This window comes from Meriones unguiculatus, chromosome 12 (genome assembly GCF_030254825.1).
Source record: "Meriones unguiculatus strain TT.TT164.6M chromosome 12, Bangor_MerUng_6.1, whole genome shotgun sequence".
Classification (NCBI taxonomy): domain Eukaryota; kingdom Metazoa; phylum Chordata; class Mammalia; order Rodentia; family Muridae; genus Meriones; species Meriones unguiculatus.
In genome coordinates this window covers 85252604-85270386 of record NC_083360.1, presented here as the reverse complement: position 1 = coordinate 85270386, position 17783 = coordinate 85252604, and the positions used below count along the sequence as shown (strand labels likewise).

The window sequence follows — 17783 nt, the reverse complement described above, 5'->3', positions numbered from 1 at the left end:
GCCCCTTTCACTCCCAGCAGGCCCTGCGCGGGGAAAGATGGCGGCGTCCATGTAGAAAGGTCTTCTGGAAACCTGGGCGGTATGGCGTTGGCGTCCGGGCCCGCTCTGCGGGCACTAGCTGGCTCTGGGAGGCTCGGCCTTGGCGGCTGCGGAGCCCCGAAACGCGGGGCGTACGAGTGGGGTGTGCGCTCCGCGCAGAAGCCCAAGCCTCGACCCCTGCACCGGGTACACGAGATCCCGGGGCTGGAGCCCATTACCTATGAGGGGAAGATGCATTTCGTCCCATGGCTGGCGCAGCCGATCTTCCCGCCGTGGGAACCTGGCTGGAACAACCCACTGCTCCACCGCCGCCCGGCACCGATCCACGAGCATCAACTGTACAAGGACCAGCCTTGCTACGTCTTTCACCAGCGTTGCCGACTCCTTGAGGGTGAGGCCGCAGGACAAACGGGCGGAGACCGTGTTCTCTGTCCAGCACTGACCCCAAGGCTGGGGTCACGGTTTCTTCCTCTGCGAAGCAGAACCAGAATAACATCCATCTTCTAAGAGTTGTCGGGTCAAGTGGGATATAAAAGCCAATGTTTGTGAGAGGGAGCAATGGGGAATGTGAGTGTATCCTCTCATTTCACAGGCTCGCCAGCTGCAGACAGAGATGATAGTGAAGCCAGGCCTACAGGGCTGGTTTCTTAGGTCAGTGTCTTTTGTTAAAGGTCTGGGATTGTTTTCAAAAAAGGGATTTGCACCCAAAAGTCTACCCACTTAGGGACCTGTCACTCTTAAGAGCAGATCAAAATGTCTTGAGCCTATTGCAGAATTCCAGCCTGATCTACAGAATGAATTCTAAGACAGCCAGGGCTACACGGAGAAACCCTGCGTCAAACCCCTTCCTCCCCAAATGTCTTGAGCCAAAACCAATATGTTTATCGAGAGTAGCTTCTGGAATTATTTTCCGGAGTTGACCATTAAGAGTGCCTTTCTTCATTCTCCACCCACATCAGCGTGAGGAGAGGGCAGATCCTAAAAACAAAAACAGTTGAGGTATGTGAGAGTATTTTCCAAAGGATAGCTAGAAAATAAAGAGACCGAACAGGGTTTGGAGCTAAACTAAGAGAATCAATTATAAGTTTGGAAAAAAATCAATAACCATAGGCCAGCCTCCTAAAATGCCCACTCCTGCAAGCCGATTTTTCTAGCCATTAGCCATTTTCAGTGCACTCAGAAGGTGCTGTGAAGGCTCTCACATGGCATGACTCCTTAGTGGAACCCTGGTCTTTTTCTTTCTTTTCTTTTCTTTTCTTTCTTTCTTTTTTTTTTTTTTTTTTGTTCAGATTGTACTCATTGGATTAGCCTGAGAATGTATCTCCTCTCCTACACCTTCTCAAGTTACAGAGAGGTCTTATAAAGTTACAATAAGCCTTGCAAGACATGGGCCTGGGAAGCTGATTGGGATTATGGAGAGAGTGAACTGTGGGGTAGACAGGTTCAGTTTCTCCTTTTACCTTCATCACCTTAAAGATAAGTGACTAGAAGCAAACTCTTCTATCTGTCCAAATTTCCCCCTTTCTTTCGTAAACTCCCATCTAATTTATAGGTCCATTCATGATACAGAAGTGACATTCAGTAAACGGCAGCTCTGAATACTGCATCTTCTGTGTATGTGCTAGAGAACCGTGAAACTCGGCTCTGGGATTGCTAGCAGTAAGCATCGCAGAGCTGGGGTCAGCTGATCAGGCAGCCCCGTTTTTATAAATAAAGTTTTACTGGGGTACAACCATGTACACATACCAATTACTGCCCATAGCTGCACTTGTGGACCAATAGCAGACTTGAGTGGCTTTACTGGACTCAGACCTAACAAATGAGAAACGTTTGGTATGCTTGGGTTTTTCTAGTCGGCATTTAGATGCAGATTACTGAAAGGATTGTAAGTGAAGGGCTGCCCTCCACCAAACTGGCCTCACAGCTTTGGTTTGTCTGTCTGGGGGGGGTCAGCAGGGAACGCAGCTGCCTTGAGCATAGTTTGAACCCCTGTTACGGCCGGCATTCATTCCCATGGTCGACTCACTCTTCCTGTCACCATTCCTGAAGTTGAGTTGTAATCTGGATCTACGTTTCACTTTTGGTTTTGTTCCTCAGATGTCTCAAAACAAACCCAGCCCCCTCTCGAGGCAGCCTTTTCTGCATGGTGCTGCCTGGCAGGCATGAACGTCACTTCCTGAGTTGTCTTCTCGCTCTCTCTCTTTTTGGTTGTCCCAAAGGTATGAAGCAGGCACTCTGGCTTACTAAGACCAAGTTAATAGAAGGCCTTCCCAAGAAAGTACTAAGCATTGTTGATGATCCCGCGAATCACGTAGAAAACCAAGATGAACGAGTTCTAGATATCATCTCTCATGCCCGTCTCTGGCACTCCACTGAGGACATCCCCAAGAGAGAGACCTATTGGTGAGTTCCCTCCAAGTAAGATAGATTTCCGGTTGAGGAGTCCTGGAGTTACATGTTGCTTTAAGTCTCCAATTTTTCTTTCCCCTCCAAGCCCAGTCATTGTGAACAGCCTCATACAGCTGTGTAAGTCCCAGATTTGCAAGCACCCTTCTTTGGCCAGGCGGATCTCTGCCCAAAAATACTACTTGTGCACCACTTGGAACCGAGGTTAGTCATTCTGTGTACCAGAAGGCCTTGCTGGGCTCTGTGTTTGTTTGTTTGTTCGTTTAATCTCTCTTCTGCTCTCAGCCCCACCATCAAACCCCCGCCCCCAACCCCCTCCGTTCTGCTCCTGCCACATATCATGGGTTCAGAAGCACCTACTAGGGTCTCGCCACATAGCACCGGCTGTCCTCAGACTTGTGACCCTCTGTTCCGCACCACCATGCCCAGCTTCTGAGACTCTCTTCACCCGTTGACACCTAACTGTATCCATTGAGTACCCGCAGTACGCTTGGGATTGTCCAAACGCCGAAGACAGGGAAACAGTCAAACGCATTGGTGCCTGCCCTCTCCACACTCAGCTTTCTTTCCCTTTCCATGTCGGCATAGCTGCCCAAGTTCTCACAACGCAGCAAGCCCTTTTTGTGTTCCCATCATTGGAAACCCAGCGTTATCATTTACCATGGGATGCAAGGCCCTCCAGGCTGTGGCCTCCACCTCGCCCGAGCCCCGCCACCTGTTCTGCTGCCCCCTTGCCACGTCCCTAAGTTTGTCACAGCCCTTCAGTGGCCAGCTTCCCTACCTGTTCACTTTTGAACATGCTCTGTGCCTGGCAGTGCACGCTGATGTCTCAGACGGCAGCGGCAGCCCAGGTGTTTTAAGGGATAGCCTTGTGGAGTGAGGAAACCAGCTGTGGAATTCCTGGGACTTGGGATGTCTGTCTGATCAGGTTTCCTCGTCTCCCCCCTCTGCACCGACTTCTGGCAAAGAGTCAGCCTGGCAGAGGTAATGGCACCACTAAGGAAATTAGTGCACCTCATTAATGGAGAGTACTCGTTGGCCCACTGTCAAGTATTACCTCTAATTAAACTGCCCCGTTTTGAGCTGTCACTGGAGGAGGGATGTGGAGGGAATTGAATTAGAAACCACACTAGAGTGATCTGTGGGGAGAATCTAAAACCCAGGGTTAGGAGAGGTCCAGGCACATTTGTTAGAGGAAACAGGAAATGCCTTAGGAAACCAATATCTTAAGGTGCATTTACTGCAGAATTTATCCATTTGCAGATGTGGTGTACATTTTTTTTTTTTTTTTTTTACGTATCTTGCGAGACTTCACTCTAATGAAATGACAGTGCCATTGACCAAACCAGTTTCTCATCTTTCAACAGCCCTAATCTATTCCCTTCACACTGAGATTTGACTCTGTCTGAAAAACCAGGCACCTGCAGAGGGCAGTGCCACTCAGAGTCACTCAGGTGCTGACAACAGTCTTTCCAAACACGCTCTGTCTGGTGGTGGCATGTGGCTTCCCATGGGAACAGTGTAGGTGACATTTCCACACATTCACAACGGCTTACTGATTAGTTAGCTGCGTTCTCCTGTGACCACCTGTAGCCCCCTGGAGCACACGTGCTAATCCAACTTACCAAGGCTCCCTGATCTGCCTGGCTCTTCCCAGTCTGTTGTTAAGAAGACTCTGGCCCTTTGCCTGGGTTTGAGCCATCCCCCCCTCTGCCCCTGCTCGTAGCACGTCTCTCTCCGTGCCTCTTAATTCTCCAACGCCAGCTCCAGGCCTCCCTGCTTTGCTCCTCCGGCTTTTGCGTGCTGCGTCTTCATTTTCAGCACCAGAGTGTTCCCACCAGAGACGTGGTCATGACTTAGATGGCATGAGAGGATGGCATTGGACTTCTAGTGGCCAGAGGCGGGGCTGCGGAACACTACATGCACAGTACCGCCCTGGAGAGGTAGCTGGTCCCAGAAGAGACCCACCCTCTTCTTCCTCAGATACCTCACTGTGTAGCCCCGGCTGGCTGTGAGCTCACTGAGGTCTGCCTGCCTCTGTCTCTCAAGCGCTTCCTCAGCTGCCCAGTTTTAAGGTTTTGCTTCCTCCAGGAGGCTCTCTGGGCTTTGCAGAAGGCTCTGTGTGCTTGCCACAGCAGCGCTTGTCTTCTGAAGGGCTTCTCGAGAGCAAAGGGCAACTCTGCCTTAGTTTTGGGTCCTGGCCTGGAGCTGGTGCCTGGGAAGATGGAAGAACCTCAGGGTTTATCAGAAGAGTACCCGGGGAGGAGAATGTTCTAGTTCCTCATCTCTCAGGGGCTCAGGATTAATGCCCTAACGCCATATGTGTGACCAGGACATACGGTCGTCCATATGGTCATCCGGAGAACCTGTAGCAGACCTGGCCTTGAGGATTGTGGGTAGGGAAAGCCTCATATAACAGGAGCTGTAAAGAGACCAGGTTAGACTAATCACCTTTTCCCCATTTTAGAGTCTCTTCTCCTTCAGGTCCGAGGTACTAGTGGTGCCATACTGAGTGCCAAGGATCCTCTGCCCACCATTGCCTCCCCAGAGGAGGTGGAAGCTACCAGAAGTCATGTTCTGGAAAACTTCTATCCCATCTCTCCTACCATCGACCTTCAGGAATGCCATGTTTATGATGTGAAGGATGACTCAGGTGAGGAGCAGAGCCTTGGATTTGCGGCAGTACAGACATAAGGGACTTAGCTAACTTTTTAAAATTTTTCATTTATTTGTTTTTAAGGAAAAGCTATATTAACAGTTCTGGGTGTTGGCACCACAAATGAATTGTCTTCTAGAGGTTATGTGACAGCCCATGCTTCTTTTTCTTTTTTTTTTTTTAAGATTCATTATGTATATAATGTTCTGCCTGCATGTACACCTGTATACCAGAAGAGGGCACCAGATCCCATTATAGATGGTTATGAGCCACCATGTGGTTGCTGGGAACCGAACTCAGGACCTTTGGAAGAGCAGCCAGTGCTCTCAACCTCTGAGCCATTCTCTCCAGCCCCCAGCTCGTGCTTCTCAACTCTTAATCTTCTGCAGTTTATGTTAAGGAGTCATTTCCTCCCGGAGGTGCTGAACTTCCAGTCTCAATCTGCGACTTTTCTTTTGTGTTCTTACTGTCCCTGAGACACCCTGGACCTTGCCACATCTCTGTGCTTAGATGTGATTGACTTTCCTGTCTGTCCCCTCTAGAATGTAAGCGCCTTGTAGGCAGCAGCGGGCTCTGCTTGGGCTCTCCTTGCTTCCTTCCCCGGGCTCGGTGTGAAATGTGTGCTGGGCGTCCACATGCTGCAGAGTGGAGCAGCCTGAAGGGCCAGGGCCTGTAAGAAAGTCTGGTCACTCAGCTAGCACTCTTCTCCAGGTCTTTCAGAGCCCATCATGTCCCCAGGGTCTTTCTCCTTCATCTCTACCGACACTCACTGATTCCAGGCGCTTACTCTAAAAGCCCCCAGTCCAGCAGAGATTTGTTTATAGCCACTCAGAAGAGGGTCATGACCTGACACTGTCACGTCTGAAGCGAACAGGCACTAAATTGAAGTTGGGAGGTGCAAGGCAAGCCATTTGTTCCTTACTAATAGTAGAGTCCTGACGCCTGCCTTCTCTGTAACCGTCACAGCTTTTAGTATCACTGTTGGCTGTGCACTTGGATGAGAGCAAATGGATGGCGTTAGAATGTGTGGGTAGGGAGCACCTGTACAGGTTGGCAAGCATTTTCAGGAAGGAGCCAAACAGTAAGATTTAGAGCATTCTGGATTTTCCAGGCACCTTGGCTTCCTATCTCAGCCCCTCAGTAGCCATCCATAGATCTGTGAGCATGACCTTGTCTTAGTATCCCTTCAATTTTTCAGTCCCTGAGCCACAGTCAGGGGAACTCTCCTGGGGCTCTGTGTCACCTCACCCCTCCTGTCTGTTCTCTTGCAGGATTCCTGGAAGGCTATCCTTACCCTCATCCTCACACCTTATATTTCCTGGAGAATGCCAATTTAAAGCCACACCGCTTTCTCCCAGAACAGCTAAGGGCCAAGATGCTCCTGTTTGCCTTCGCGAATGCCTTGGCTCAGGCCAGGCTCCTTTATGGGGTATGTGTGTGGAGAAGACCATGGAACTGCTTTCTGTGTGATTGGCCTGTGTAAAGTCTACTTCCAGGAAGAATGGGTGGGCACTGACTTTGAGTTTGACGGAGGGATCTCAGGGAAATGGACTTCTGCTTGTAGCAACCAGGCGGCCTCTCCTGGGAGCTGACACGGCTTGTACTTTGTCCAGAAACAGTGGCCCTCTGGGTGTCATTTAGAGCTCCACTCTCCAGTATGCCATAGGACCAGAGAACCAGCCACTTTACCCTGCGTTTCCCAACAGGAAGTATGGGGAAAGGGCAGGAACAAGGTACACCCTACTCAGAAGCCTATGGATGCCTGGGTTCCACATTCTAGTCTGCTCTGCAAGGTCAGAACCAGAGCTCACAGCACCACTAGGAGGCCCAGGAAGTGACGGCCCAGGCAGTCCACTACTCAGGGACCCAAGATGCCACTTGGTGGCGGCCCTCCATATTAAGAGGAAGTCCCAAGACCTAGATGGTGGAGAGTGGCGGCAGAATGGTTGTCACAGAGCGCTGTCTCTGGATGAGGAAAAGGCCTGGCGGGGGGTGTAGGGGTGGGAACATGCGGTGTGTTTCTGAGAGCTCCTGCTCTTCTCCCAGGTCTCCATTAGAACCTAAGGCCCAGAGTCCTCCTGGGAGTGGCACAGTTCGGATTTCCATCCATTTTGCCTCGTCTGGGTGTCAGCAGGTTGGGGCTTGGTTGGCGGCATGAGAGGGCGGTAGAATGAACTGCATTGAGCACAGTTTTTGACCCCCTGACGCATCCCTCATATTAACAAAGTATTGACATTAGTGGTTCTCCAGACACAGTTCTGGAGGAGCATTGGGACCTTCTGCGGGAACTAGATGGACAGGTACTTCCCAGACCCACTGAATCGGAAATTCTGAGGTGGGACTCGGCGGTCAGTCTTTTAAAAAGCCCTCTAGGTGCATTTGGAAACCCTGCTCTGAAGTTTGAGGACTGCCCACGTGGTTTGTCCTTTGAACACCCCTGTGTGGCAGGTGCCGCTCGCCTCGCTTTGTGGATGAAGAGGCAGGCTCAGCAAGGCTAACTTGCTGTACGTTCCCGATCATACAGCCGAGAGCCTTCGAGTGTGCTAGGGATAGTCAGTGGCAGAGAGCCTTTCCAGCCCGTGCGAGTCCCTGGGTTCCTTCCCCAGCATGGTAAGAAGCAGAACCGGAAAGATTAGCAGTTATGGCTCTTCATGTGGCCCTTATGTCTTAAAAGCGGGAGGGAAGGTGGGCAGCTGAGTACTTTGCTCGCTGTATACTTCCTGAAATCTAAGATAAGGCACATCGCCCACGATCCCACAGCTACTGAGCGGGAAAGCAGAGCTTGATCTGTGATTCCTACAGCTTTGCAAGGACTTGCTGCCCGCAGGTTAGGCAGAGGAAGGAAGCAGCCGCTTGCCATGTGCCAGGCCCACAGGCTCAGGGTAGTCTGGCAGCCAGTGCCAGAAGGGCCTAGGTAGCGCTGATGACTAATTGCTACCCAGTTAGACGAGAGAAGCAGCCTCTCCCACTGTCTCCAGGTACAAATCATTCCTGGGGCTGCAAAGTTGAGCAGTTATGGGAAGAGGCTCCATGTAAAAGGTAAAATTGCTGAGAAATTTATGTACTACCTGCAGTTTTATTGATCTGTGGAGGGAGATAAGAGTCAGTACAGAATCCCAGCTAACACTTGCAGGTGCTTCTCTTTATTTATTTCTCGTGCAGCTAAGAACAGGTATTTATAAGAGCAGCAGCTCTGGTGTGTTGCACACTTAGGACTTCCATTAGCTAGTCCTAAAGTCAGGTGAACCCTGGAGGCAAGGCGGCAGGAGTTTTGCATCAGGGATGCCGTGCGTCTTGGGGCTCAGCTGTGGGGTCTTTGGCCTGGATCGGTACAAAGTAGGCCAAGGCAAGCCATAGAGTTACCAGACAGGAGCACTTAAGAACGGAAGGGACAGTGCTGTCAGATATGCTGTGGGTCCCCAGGTGTGCACAGGAACCGTGGGGTGACCTGATAGCTCATGCTTCAGGCCGCCCTTGGACAAAGCTGTCCAAACCTCAGCTTCTTTGTGAAGCGGGAGTATGTGAGAGTAGCGAGTGAGAAGCAGGCATGGTGCCCGGCGTTTGGGTGAGCTCCCGTTCAGCTTTCAGGAGTACCCACTGACTCCAGGCCCACGGGAACACAGCAGATGGCGACTTGTCTGAGGTCTCTCAGAGGTCATAGAGACCTCAGACAAGTCGGGTTACCTGGTTGGGTCTGCCTCCTCATCTGTCAGACGGAGTGATAGGCCTGGACACAAACTTCCAGGTTAGCCTTTGCTAGCTGATGGCCCTCTTGTCTTATCAGCTGAGGCAGAGGTGCGAGGGATCCCTACCCGTATCCTCCCAGCTCACCTGCCTGAACTTCAAGGCTTGCCCAGTAGTCGTCCCTGCGCTGTGGGGGTTACTACTGGAATTGCAGAGCAGGTTTCTAGGGCCTTGAGGCAGAGAAGACTGGCCTAGGTGAGGGGAGGCCAGTCTAAGCGAGGGGAGGCCAGGATAGGTGAAGGAAGGCCTGTCTGGGTAAGGGGAGGGGAGGCTGGGCTGTAAGGGGAGGGAAGGCTGGGCTATGGACTGTGAACTCTTCATTCTGCCCTACCTGCTGTGAGGTGAAGCCAGAAAAAGGAAGCAGGTGGGTGCTTTAAAGGGTAGACTCGGCTGCCTGGTACTCACAGTTCGCTGCATAGCTTGTTTATCTGTCCTCTTAGCATGCTGCCAAGGTCTTGGAGCGGCCCATAGTCGTGCAGAGCGTGGGCACCGACGGCCGTGTCTTCCAGTTCCTGGTGCTGCAGCTGAACACCACAGATCTGGCCTCTAATGACGGCGTCAAGAATTTGGCGTGGGTAGACTCGGACCAGCTCCTTTACCGGCACTTCTGGTGTCGCCCAGTCATCAAAAAGAAGGTGGTGGTGGTAAGTCCGGCTGCTCCAGCCTGGTGATGCCAACAGGGCCTCGACTCGTCCCAGCCGGGTGAGCCTTGCTGGTCGGGCCTGGTCTGCCAGGAGGGCCTCTAGGGGCTGAACACTCTCACCTGCCTGCCCCGCTCTTTGGGTCCTGCTGTGTCTACTCCCCCACCTGCTCCAGTGCCTTGGGGGGCCCTGTGACAGCACAGTCACATCGCTGCCCTGAAGGCAGGCCCGTGAGCACTGCAGCCCCTGCCAGCCCTATGGACCTCCTCCTGAGCTCCCGCCCCTGCTGCACTCGGGCCTCAGCTGGTCCACCTGGTGTTGGGCAGTGGCAGTGGTGGTGTCTACAGCAGCTCAGGCTAGGATGCAGCAAGAGGCACTCAGGGTGAGCTCACAGTACAGGGCCTGTGTGCTCGTGACACTGAGTGGCCTTTCTGCGGTGACTTCTCCAGCCTGTCAGTGTGTTTCTCCCCTTGAAATGCTTGGGAGTCTGGGCCCTTCTCTGACCCCCGCCCGCTCGTCTCATGCACGGTCAGGAGCCACCCTCATCAGTCACCTCCCGCCAGTCAGTTGCGAGTGTCTCCTCCCTCCTAGTCCTCTGGCCGTCTTCCTCCTAGAGTATGAACTCTGTAGTGAGCTCTTGGTCAGGCCTCCCACTTAACCTCTCCAGTCCCATTTCTTGCCTCTGCGCCCCACCACCGTGGGCTTGGGTTCCAGTCTTGCCTTTGCCTACATTTGTGCCCCTGGACACTGCTCTGTCTAGATCTCCTTCCTTTCCTTTTTCTCCCGGGCTCAGTCCCCGTCCCCTTCCTGTGTGAAAGTCAGTGAGTTAGTCACACACAAACACCCTTAGTATCCTTGTATTGTCTCTGTATTGAGTCTGGCACCTCTTCTTGTCAGTATTTAAACACCTGATTGGAAGTTCCTTGCGGATAGGAGCCAGATCTACATCCCTCCTGGGCCTCCGGCAGAGGAGCAGAGAGCAGGAGCCTGCAAGCCAGAGTGTGGGATTCTTGTCACTTCCTAGTGGTTGGAGTGAGGGGACTTAGGGAGCAGGGCTATGTCAGCATTTGACAGGGAACACTCCTCCCGTCTACAGCACCAGCTCCTCGGTGTCCTTGTTCAGAGAGCTGATGTGAGAGAAAGGCTATGATTGGCCAGGCACTAATGAGGCTCAGGAGGGCTGCCCGTTTCCTTTGCTGTCCTGAAACCTGGTAGCAGGATTCTAATGGTCTGTGTTTTTTTTTTTCCAGGAACCTGTTGGGCCTGTTGATTTCCAGCCAGAAACATTCAGGAAGTTCTTAGCTCTGCACTTGCATGGTGCTGTGTGAACTAAGAACCTTCTGGGGCCTGACGCCCTACCTTGCTGCCTCTGAAGAGCTTGTGTCCTGCCTGGGATGGCGGGGCCTGGGCCTGGGCGAGCCTCCCACTCCCTCACGGTCTGGTGGTCTCACTGGCAATAAAGAGTGTTTGTGTTGCGTTGGTGCCTGCACTGAAGCTGTCTGTGAGGGGCCGTGCACCGACCGTGCCACGCGCTCCTGCCTCCTACAGGCCCTGAAGCAGCTGCGCTTTGCACTGAGTGGTGCCGGAGTTCCTGTTTTCTTGTCCGAACTGCCCACCGAGTTTTGGGTTCTCCCTCCCCATGCCCCGCGTGTGTGTGTCTGTGTCTGTCTGTCCCTCTCCCTCCCTTTTTCTCTTGTTTTTGTTTTGGTTTGGAGAGAGGGTTTCTCTGTATGACAGTCCTGGACTCACTTTGTAGACCAGGCTGGCCTCAAACTCACAGCCTTTGCCTCCCAAACGCTAGGATTGAAGGCGTGCGCCACCACACCCGGTCCCTTGATTCTTTGGTTTTGAGACAAGATACTGCTTTGTAGCCAGCCTTGCCTTGAACTTTCTGTCCTCTGACCTTAGCATCTAGAGCACTGGGATTTCAGGCATGTGGCATCGTGCACTGTCCCCGCCTTGGTTTATGTTTGCTTTCTTTCAGAACTGGGGCTGGAACCTGTAGAACGCACTGTCCACTGAGTCACTGCCCCCTTTCTAATTTGGAGAGTCTAGGTTATCAGTGTTGGCCGGCCTCGCGGCAGGGGCTCTAAACGTGCTGGGTTCTTACGGGAGTTTCCTTTGTAATGTATAAGGGTTCTGTCCATGTGTGCCTGTGCACCCACAGGCCTAATGCCCAAAGAGGTCAGAAGAGGGCCTCAACTCCCTTAGAGCTGCTTGCCGGGTGCGTGCTGCGAACTGGACCTGTCTTCTCTGGGGAGCAGCACTGTTGGTAACTGCCTGCCGAGCTGTTCAGATTGTGCGCACATTCCTCAGTGAGCGCAGAGGCGCTGAGAGAGTGTCGTGTGCATTCCTAGCTTCCTGGCCAGCTGGCCTCCAGATGATGTGAAGTCCTCCTACCTGACACGGTGCCGTGTACTCAGCCGGGTAGCTGTACGGGAAATGCCGCCGTTGCACTCAAGAAAAGCACTGTGACGAGGATGTGGAGGGTACAGTTCTTTTCGTCCACGGAGAGCCCGCAAGGAGTGGACCCCATTCCCACAGCTGATGTTTTGCGTCAGCTTCCCCAGTACACACCTCGGGACAGAGACCCACGTGTGGAAATTTGGGGGTAGGCCAGCTAGGCCCAGCACCTGCAGTAGAGACAGAGCTTGCCTAGAGTATCTGTCACACCTGAGGCTTCAGTGGGGTCCCCGGGACCCCGGAGCCACATTGCCCAGACCTGGGTGTCCACAGGCACCGGTGGCTTGTCAAATCGCAGGTAGCTGCCACTCCCACAGAGGGAAGGGCGGCTCCCTGCGCACTCAGGCTTCCTGCAGGAAGAGCCCTGAGAGCCGCTGGGTAACGTCAGCAAGTGGTGGTAGCCGCTCGTCTGCCCCGCTCCGGGCCGTGCTCTTCCACGTCACAGCTAGCTTTCGGGCTCAGCGGGGCCTGCAGGACTGGGGGAGATGTGCGCAAGAAGGAAGATGTGAAGGAACCTGGCGTGTCAGGTGCCTGGGGACGGGGAGCGTGAAGGTTGGGGTGGAGGTTGGGTGGCTCATGAGACCTTGGACTTTCCAAGGGAGGTAGGTGCCTGGCATGGGCTCCGCCAGCCTGTTGCCAGTGTGACCTTTCAGGGTGAGAGAATTTGGAGAACAGAAGTTACCCACCTCAAGGAACCCCTGGTCCTTTTCTCAAGGGGTGATCTAGTTTACTTCCCCCATGGCAAGCTTAGTGCCCTCGCCCACTTACCCTCGCTCAGTCCACACCAGCAGGGACGGCCCACCCCTACCTTCCTGTGCTGCAGATGTGGCTGTGGATGGCCAAACGGGTTGGTTCTGGGTTATTGCAAAATGCGGCAGCAAGCATCCCTGCCCAGGGCTGCACGTCTGCTCCAGCCAGCACCGCCATCACGTAGATTGTTGGCAGTGGAACTGCTGAGTCAGAGGAAGTTCTCCTAACACGGGTGGACGCACAGGGGATGAGCTGGCGGATGACCGAGAAGGCCAGCTAGAGGCCACCGTGGCAATTCTCCACAGCGACAGTAGACAGGAATGGCCGGAAGCCTAGGGCAGCTCCAGTCCTTCAGGGACTGGCTTGTTGGCCCGGGAAGAGGGTGAAATGAACAGCCTGAGTGGGGGGTAAGCTCTTACTGCTCTCAGTAAGCAGTCAGCTCCTGACCTTGACCAAAGGACTAACCAGGATGGGCCAAGTGTCACAGGGCTGGCAGTCCGCAGTCCTGCCTACTGGCCGTGGTCCTATCTCATGGACCCAGAGCCCACAGCACAAAGAACCAACCTGAACACAAAGTGCAGCTTTTCCGTACCCAGGCAGGGGGATAGCCCTACCCCCACAGAGATGGGGAAACTGAGGACACTGAAAGGCCCACATAATTTCCTGGTGAAGAACTGGGAAGTTCTCATGTGGTGACAACCCCCACCTCTACAGAGATGAACTCCCCTGTGCCCAGCCACCTTGTCTGTCTCTTCCACTTTGCTTTCCTATGTGGTGACATTATGTCTGAGCTCAGAGCCTGAGGACAGGTGCCTAGCTGGCCGGCCTGCCTCTGAAGGAAGTGCTTTGCGGGGGGGGGGGGGGGAGAAGAGGAGGGACTCGGGACGCACGGTCATCCTTGGCATGAAATGTCCAGGGGACTTTAAGTGGTAGATCGGGGCCAAAATGATAGTCTCATAGTAAACATGAATGTGCCCAACCCATTACAAAGCTCATTCATGCTGAGTGGAGCGACACCGAAAAGCCAGCTACTCGGAGCTGGAAGCACGAGGTTCAGAGGTTCGGGCTCAGCCTACACTGGGGATTCCTGGCCAGCTTGGGCTACACGTATCTCTATTTCAAAAATAAATAAATAAATACTTTTTAAAGGACGAGGGAGAAAGGTTGGCTCTATTCGGTCCTGAGGGAACTAAGTCTAGCCTGGGAGGAGGCCATTCCCCAAAGCCTCTACTATCCAGCTCCCCAGTTCTCCTCCTCTGCAGAGTGAGCACACCCCCCCCACCCCATAGATGCTTGCCAGAGGCCCCATGACTTCTCCTGGAAGGCTGGCTGCACAGGCTCAGCTCAGATGTTTGCTCAAACTGAGCCTCGTGAAGCAGGCGCAGGACCTGAAGGCTGTCCCTTTAACATGCCCACATGAAGGCTGACGGTCACCTAGCATAGGGAGCCCGAACCCCAACCCCCCATCCTGGGAACTTCCAGTCAACTCCTTGCCTCAGATAACAAGTTGCCAGCCACTCCATCCACGCTTGGCGGTTCACTGAGCATCTAGTGTGTGCCAGACCTGGCACAAGGCTGTGGGTACCGAGCGGTCGAAACAGGCCCTACAGCCACAGTATTTGCATTTCTGCACAGCAGAGTCCTAACACTGAGGCAAGACAGGGCCACCCTGGCCCACATCAGCTACTGGCCACTGCCCGGGAGAAGGTAAGATCTGGAGGGAGGGCAGTTTCCAGGAGGGACATACCGGGAGCCACTAGCAGCTGGGGCTGTTGCCAGGCCGGGGAGGCTCCACGGAGTAACAGGCCCTGTGAGTCAGTGACACAGGTTGAAGGCCCGAGCGGAGACCCAAGGAGCATCTTTGCCAAAAGAGGTGTGCGAGAGGCTGGGTAGCCAAGCCTGCAGAGACCTTCAGGTGGCAATCCAGCCAAACTCAGGTTTGATGGCAGTGTCCATCTTCCGCTTTGCCTCCCACACCCACCGCAGCTCCTAGGAAGCAGACCTTCTCAAACATACCCACCGCTTCTTCCCTAGCTGGCTTTCATACCCCTCCCCCACACACAGGGCAATGCCCTCTCTGCACACTCCGCTCTGGTGGGTAAGTGGAATGTCATGGCGCTAAGAGGAATGTCATGCTGTGGCTTCAGCTCCGGGACCTCAGCTCTGCCTGCTGGGCCACACACGTCTCCCAGCACGGGGTCTTCCCTAAAAAGACAGGAGGTGGGGATGAAGGTCCTCAGATGGCCTGGTGTCTCTTTCCCAGACCTGTGCCACCTGCCAGCTCACAGAACTGGGCTGTGAGGAGGGCAGGCAGAGCGAGGCCAGTTCAGGATGCTGCCACCTGAGAGATGACGTTTCAGGCCAGCTACCCCAGGCCACCGCTTACCAGACCCATCACCTGGCGAGGGGGTTTGCTGGCCAGGGCAAGACCTTCCTGCCTAGAGAGTCCAGCCCGTGGAGAGAAATGTGCTCCTTAGAACACGTACATGATCCACAGGCTTCTAACCCAGCTTGACCAATGTGGGGACCCCAAATGTGTCAGGGCTGCAGTCCTGAGGCTCCCCACGATGCATCTTTGGCAACTTAGCCATCCACACTATTCTAGAAGTATGTTCTGTGTGCCAGGCGGTGTGCTTGGATTGGAGACCCAAGATGGGGGCCACAGTCCCTGTCCCCAGGAGTTCCCAGTCTGCCTAGTGGCCACAGCAGTAGCAGGTAACCACAAAGGCCACCTTTCCCCACAAACGCAGGCCCTGCCTTAACAAGCGCTGGGAACAGGCGTCCTGAGCACACTCCAGCGGTGACTGGCTCAGCAACCTTCAGTTCCCCCACAAACAGCCACTGAGCCCCTGCCAGAAGCCCTGACTCAGAGAAGGCAGACACTGACTCATTGGCACAGGCAGCGGCCACAGCTGAGGGGCTTCCTCACCGTGGGGCTTGGTTCCAGGAGACAGATAAGGAAGGGACGGTGAGAACCAAGGCCTGGGTGACAAACTGCCAGGATATCACACATGGGGGCGGGGGGAATCAAGTGCTAGACAGTGAGAAAGGCAAGAGATTCCAGCCCTCAAATGCCGCCAGATGCCATGAGCTCTGACCCATGCCATGGTCCATCCGTTCCATGTCTACCCTCCTTTACTGGGCCCCCCATTTCCATTTCCGATCACTGGAAATCCCAGAGGACCCATCTTCACTTACTGTCTGGATGACCTAAGCCTGTCTCCAGCCATCAGTCATTCAAATGCCAACAATTCCCTTAGTGGGCCACTAACACAGGCCTCAACACCCGATTTCTTTACTGCCTTTTTGACTCAGCGTATCCCACCCAAGCAGCTCTCCCACCACCTGCTTGGCCCCAAGGGGTGGCACCATCCTTCCAGACCTGTTTGATTAGCAGGCAGGTGTCACTAAATACATGACAAGTGGGTGAATGCAAAAGAGTGAGGAATCTCGGAAATACCGTCTGTGTGGCACCGAAGGTCCAAAGTGGGGCCAGAAACCTGAACAGGAAGCTAACTGTCCAGGCCCCAAATGCCAGGGTCTGGGGTCTCACAGGGTCTTGGGAAGGGACAGGAGGAAGCCTAGCACAGGACAGAAAGGACCCCTCTCTATCTTTCAGCACATGGCCCCCAGTCTGTGCCCAGCCTCCAAGCACAATGCTAAGCCCACAGTGAGCCCGGGCCCCTTCTCCCTGCCCAGCCCACAGCCATGTCCTGGAGAGCCACACAGCTCTGGAGACCAGGTGCCTCACCTCCACACCAGTCAGGGCTGGAACAGTCACAACTCTGGAGTTGCCCATGGCTGTCTGGGGGAGGGGGGCTGCAGTCTCAGGGTGGTTACTCTGCCTTCCCATCGGTCAGGTCCTCGGGTAAACATGACAACCCTGACTTAGGCTCTCAGCTAGCTGTGGCTTTCAGGGAAAGGGCAGTCAGGGCATGGGTGTGGGTCTCTATAGCCAGGCCAGCTACCCCTTAGAATCAGCTGCCTGTGCACAGCTGAGGACCAGCAAGGAAGTATAGGGACCCCTGCCAGAGAGGCCATAGGCGGACGTCTCCACTCCAGTCTAAGCTTCAGTGTTTCCTTTTGTTAGCTTCACGCTGCTCAGGGCAATGCTCTGGCCTGGTCCTGATGTCTTGGGTTAGGCCTGAGCAACGAAATACAATGCTAGGTGAAGGAAGACCAGTCCTTTCCTCCAAGGCCAGGTTCTGGGTGGCCATCTGTGCTGGGAACCGATTTGTAGGGACTGCCCTGGGGTCCAAGGGATGGGGTGTGGGTAAGGAATGCAGCAGAGGTCACCTGCCACCCGAGACAGAGCTGGGGACGTCTTCTCCCGCACAACACCCTCTCTACAGTTCCTGTCTGGAAGCATAAATGAGGAGACTGCGTTACAGGAACGGTGTGGTCGCCACAGACTGCATCACCCATTGGTCCAAAGGGACGCTTCCCCAAGTCAGAAAAGCTTCCCAGCACCTTCCCGTCCCCCATCCTTCCAAGTATGAGGTGACAGGAGCCGCTGGTGGCCAGCCCACACTGCTCGTTGCTGGTGCCTAGATGAAGACTAACCTGCTCATAGTGACAAAGGCAAGACTCCAACCTGCAAAATTACAGTCTGGTCCCAAGATGCTCGGAAAAGCGGAGAGCACTTTGCTCGAGCACCGGTGGCCCCCACAAGCATCCCTCAGGTATGGAAGATGTCCAGGACATCAGCTGAACTCTGTGAACCCTGACAGCCAGCATCCGCTACCCTGCCAGCCCCTCTGCAAGCTGCATGTCAGGCTGGATCATCCCTCAAGTCCTTTGCTCACTCCCAGTCCTTGCCTCTCCCACTCCCATGCCTGCCTGGAGACCAAGAAAGCACCGACCGACCCCCATGCCACCCCGTCAACCAGACACACCAGGCTTCCGGGCATGGAGACTGAAAACAAATTCAGCTTGGGGAGAAGGCAAGGTGTGGCCACCCTGGCCTCTCACCAGTCCTGGAGCAGTTTTCTATTTCCAGAAGGAAAGCCTGGGAAGCTAAAGCCAGAAAACTGAAGCTGCCTCAGCTGGAGGCCTCTAAAGGTCTGTCCCAGGGCCCTCCCAAG

The 17783-nt window shown here is 54.1% G+C and overlaps 1 protein-coding gene and 1 long non-coding RNA gene across 2 annotated transcripts; one reads left to right on the top strand and one right to left on the bottom strand.

Annotated features, from left to right (window-relative positions):
* Positions 1 to 10961, top strand: Mrpl37 (mitochondrial ribosomal protein L37). The gene is made up of 7 exons (XM_021635289.2): positions 1 to 430; positions 2259 to 2442; positions 2534 to 2649; positions 4913 to 5098; positions 6373 to 6530; positions 9286 to 9489; positions 10737 to 10961. The coding sequence occupies exons 1-7, from the start codon at positions 82 to 84 to the stop codon at positions 10812 to 10814; spliced, it is 1275 nt and encodes a 424-aa protein (XP_021490964.1). The 5' UTR covers positions 1 to 81; the 3' UTR covers positions 10815 to 10961.
* Positions 10962 to 11975: 1014 nt separating this feature from the next.
* LOC132646854 (uncharacterized) lies at positions 11976 to 13107 on the bottom strand. Its single transcript, XR_009585188.1, has 3 exons — positions 12758 to 13107; positions 12209 to 12425; positions 11976 to 12119 (listed from the first exon to the last, which is right to left on the bottom strand). It is a non-coding gene; the product is annotated as an uncharacterized LOC132646854 (long non-coding RNA).
* Positions 13108 to 17783: the final 4676 nt, after the last annotated feature.

Bases quoted from the DNA above. Each gene is read 5' to 3' on its own strand.
- Mrpl37 (XM_021635289.2), top strand. From the start codon at position 82: ATGGCGTTGGCGTCCGGGCCCGCTCTGCGGGCACTAGCTGGCTCTGGG. The intron at 2,650-4,912 runs GTTAGTCATTCT...TCCCCATTTTAG, and splicing joins GTGCACCACTTGGAACCGAG to AGTCTCTTCTCCTTCAGGTC. The intron at 6,531-9,285 runs GTATGTGTGTGG...CTGTCCTCTTAG, and splicing joins AGGCCAGGCTCCTTTATGGG to CATGCTGCCAAGGTCTTGGA.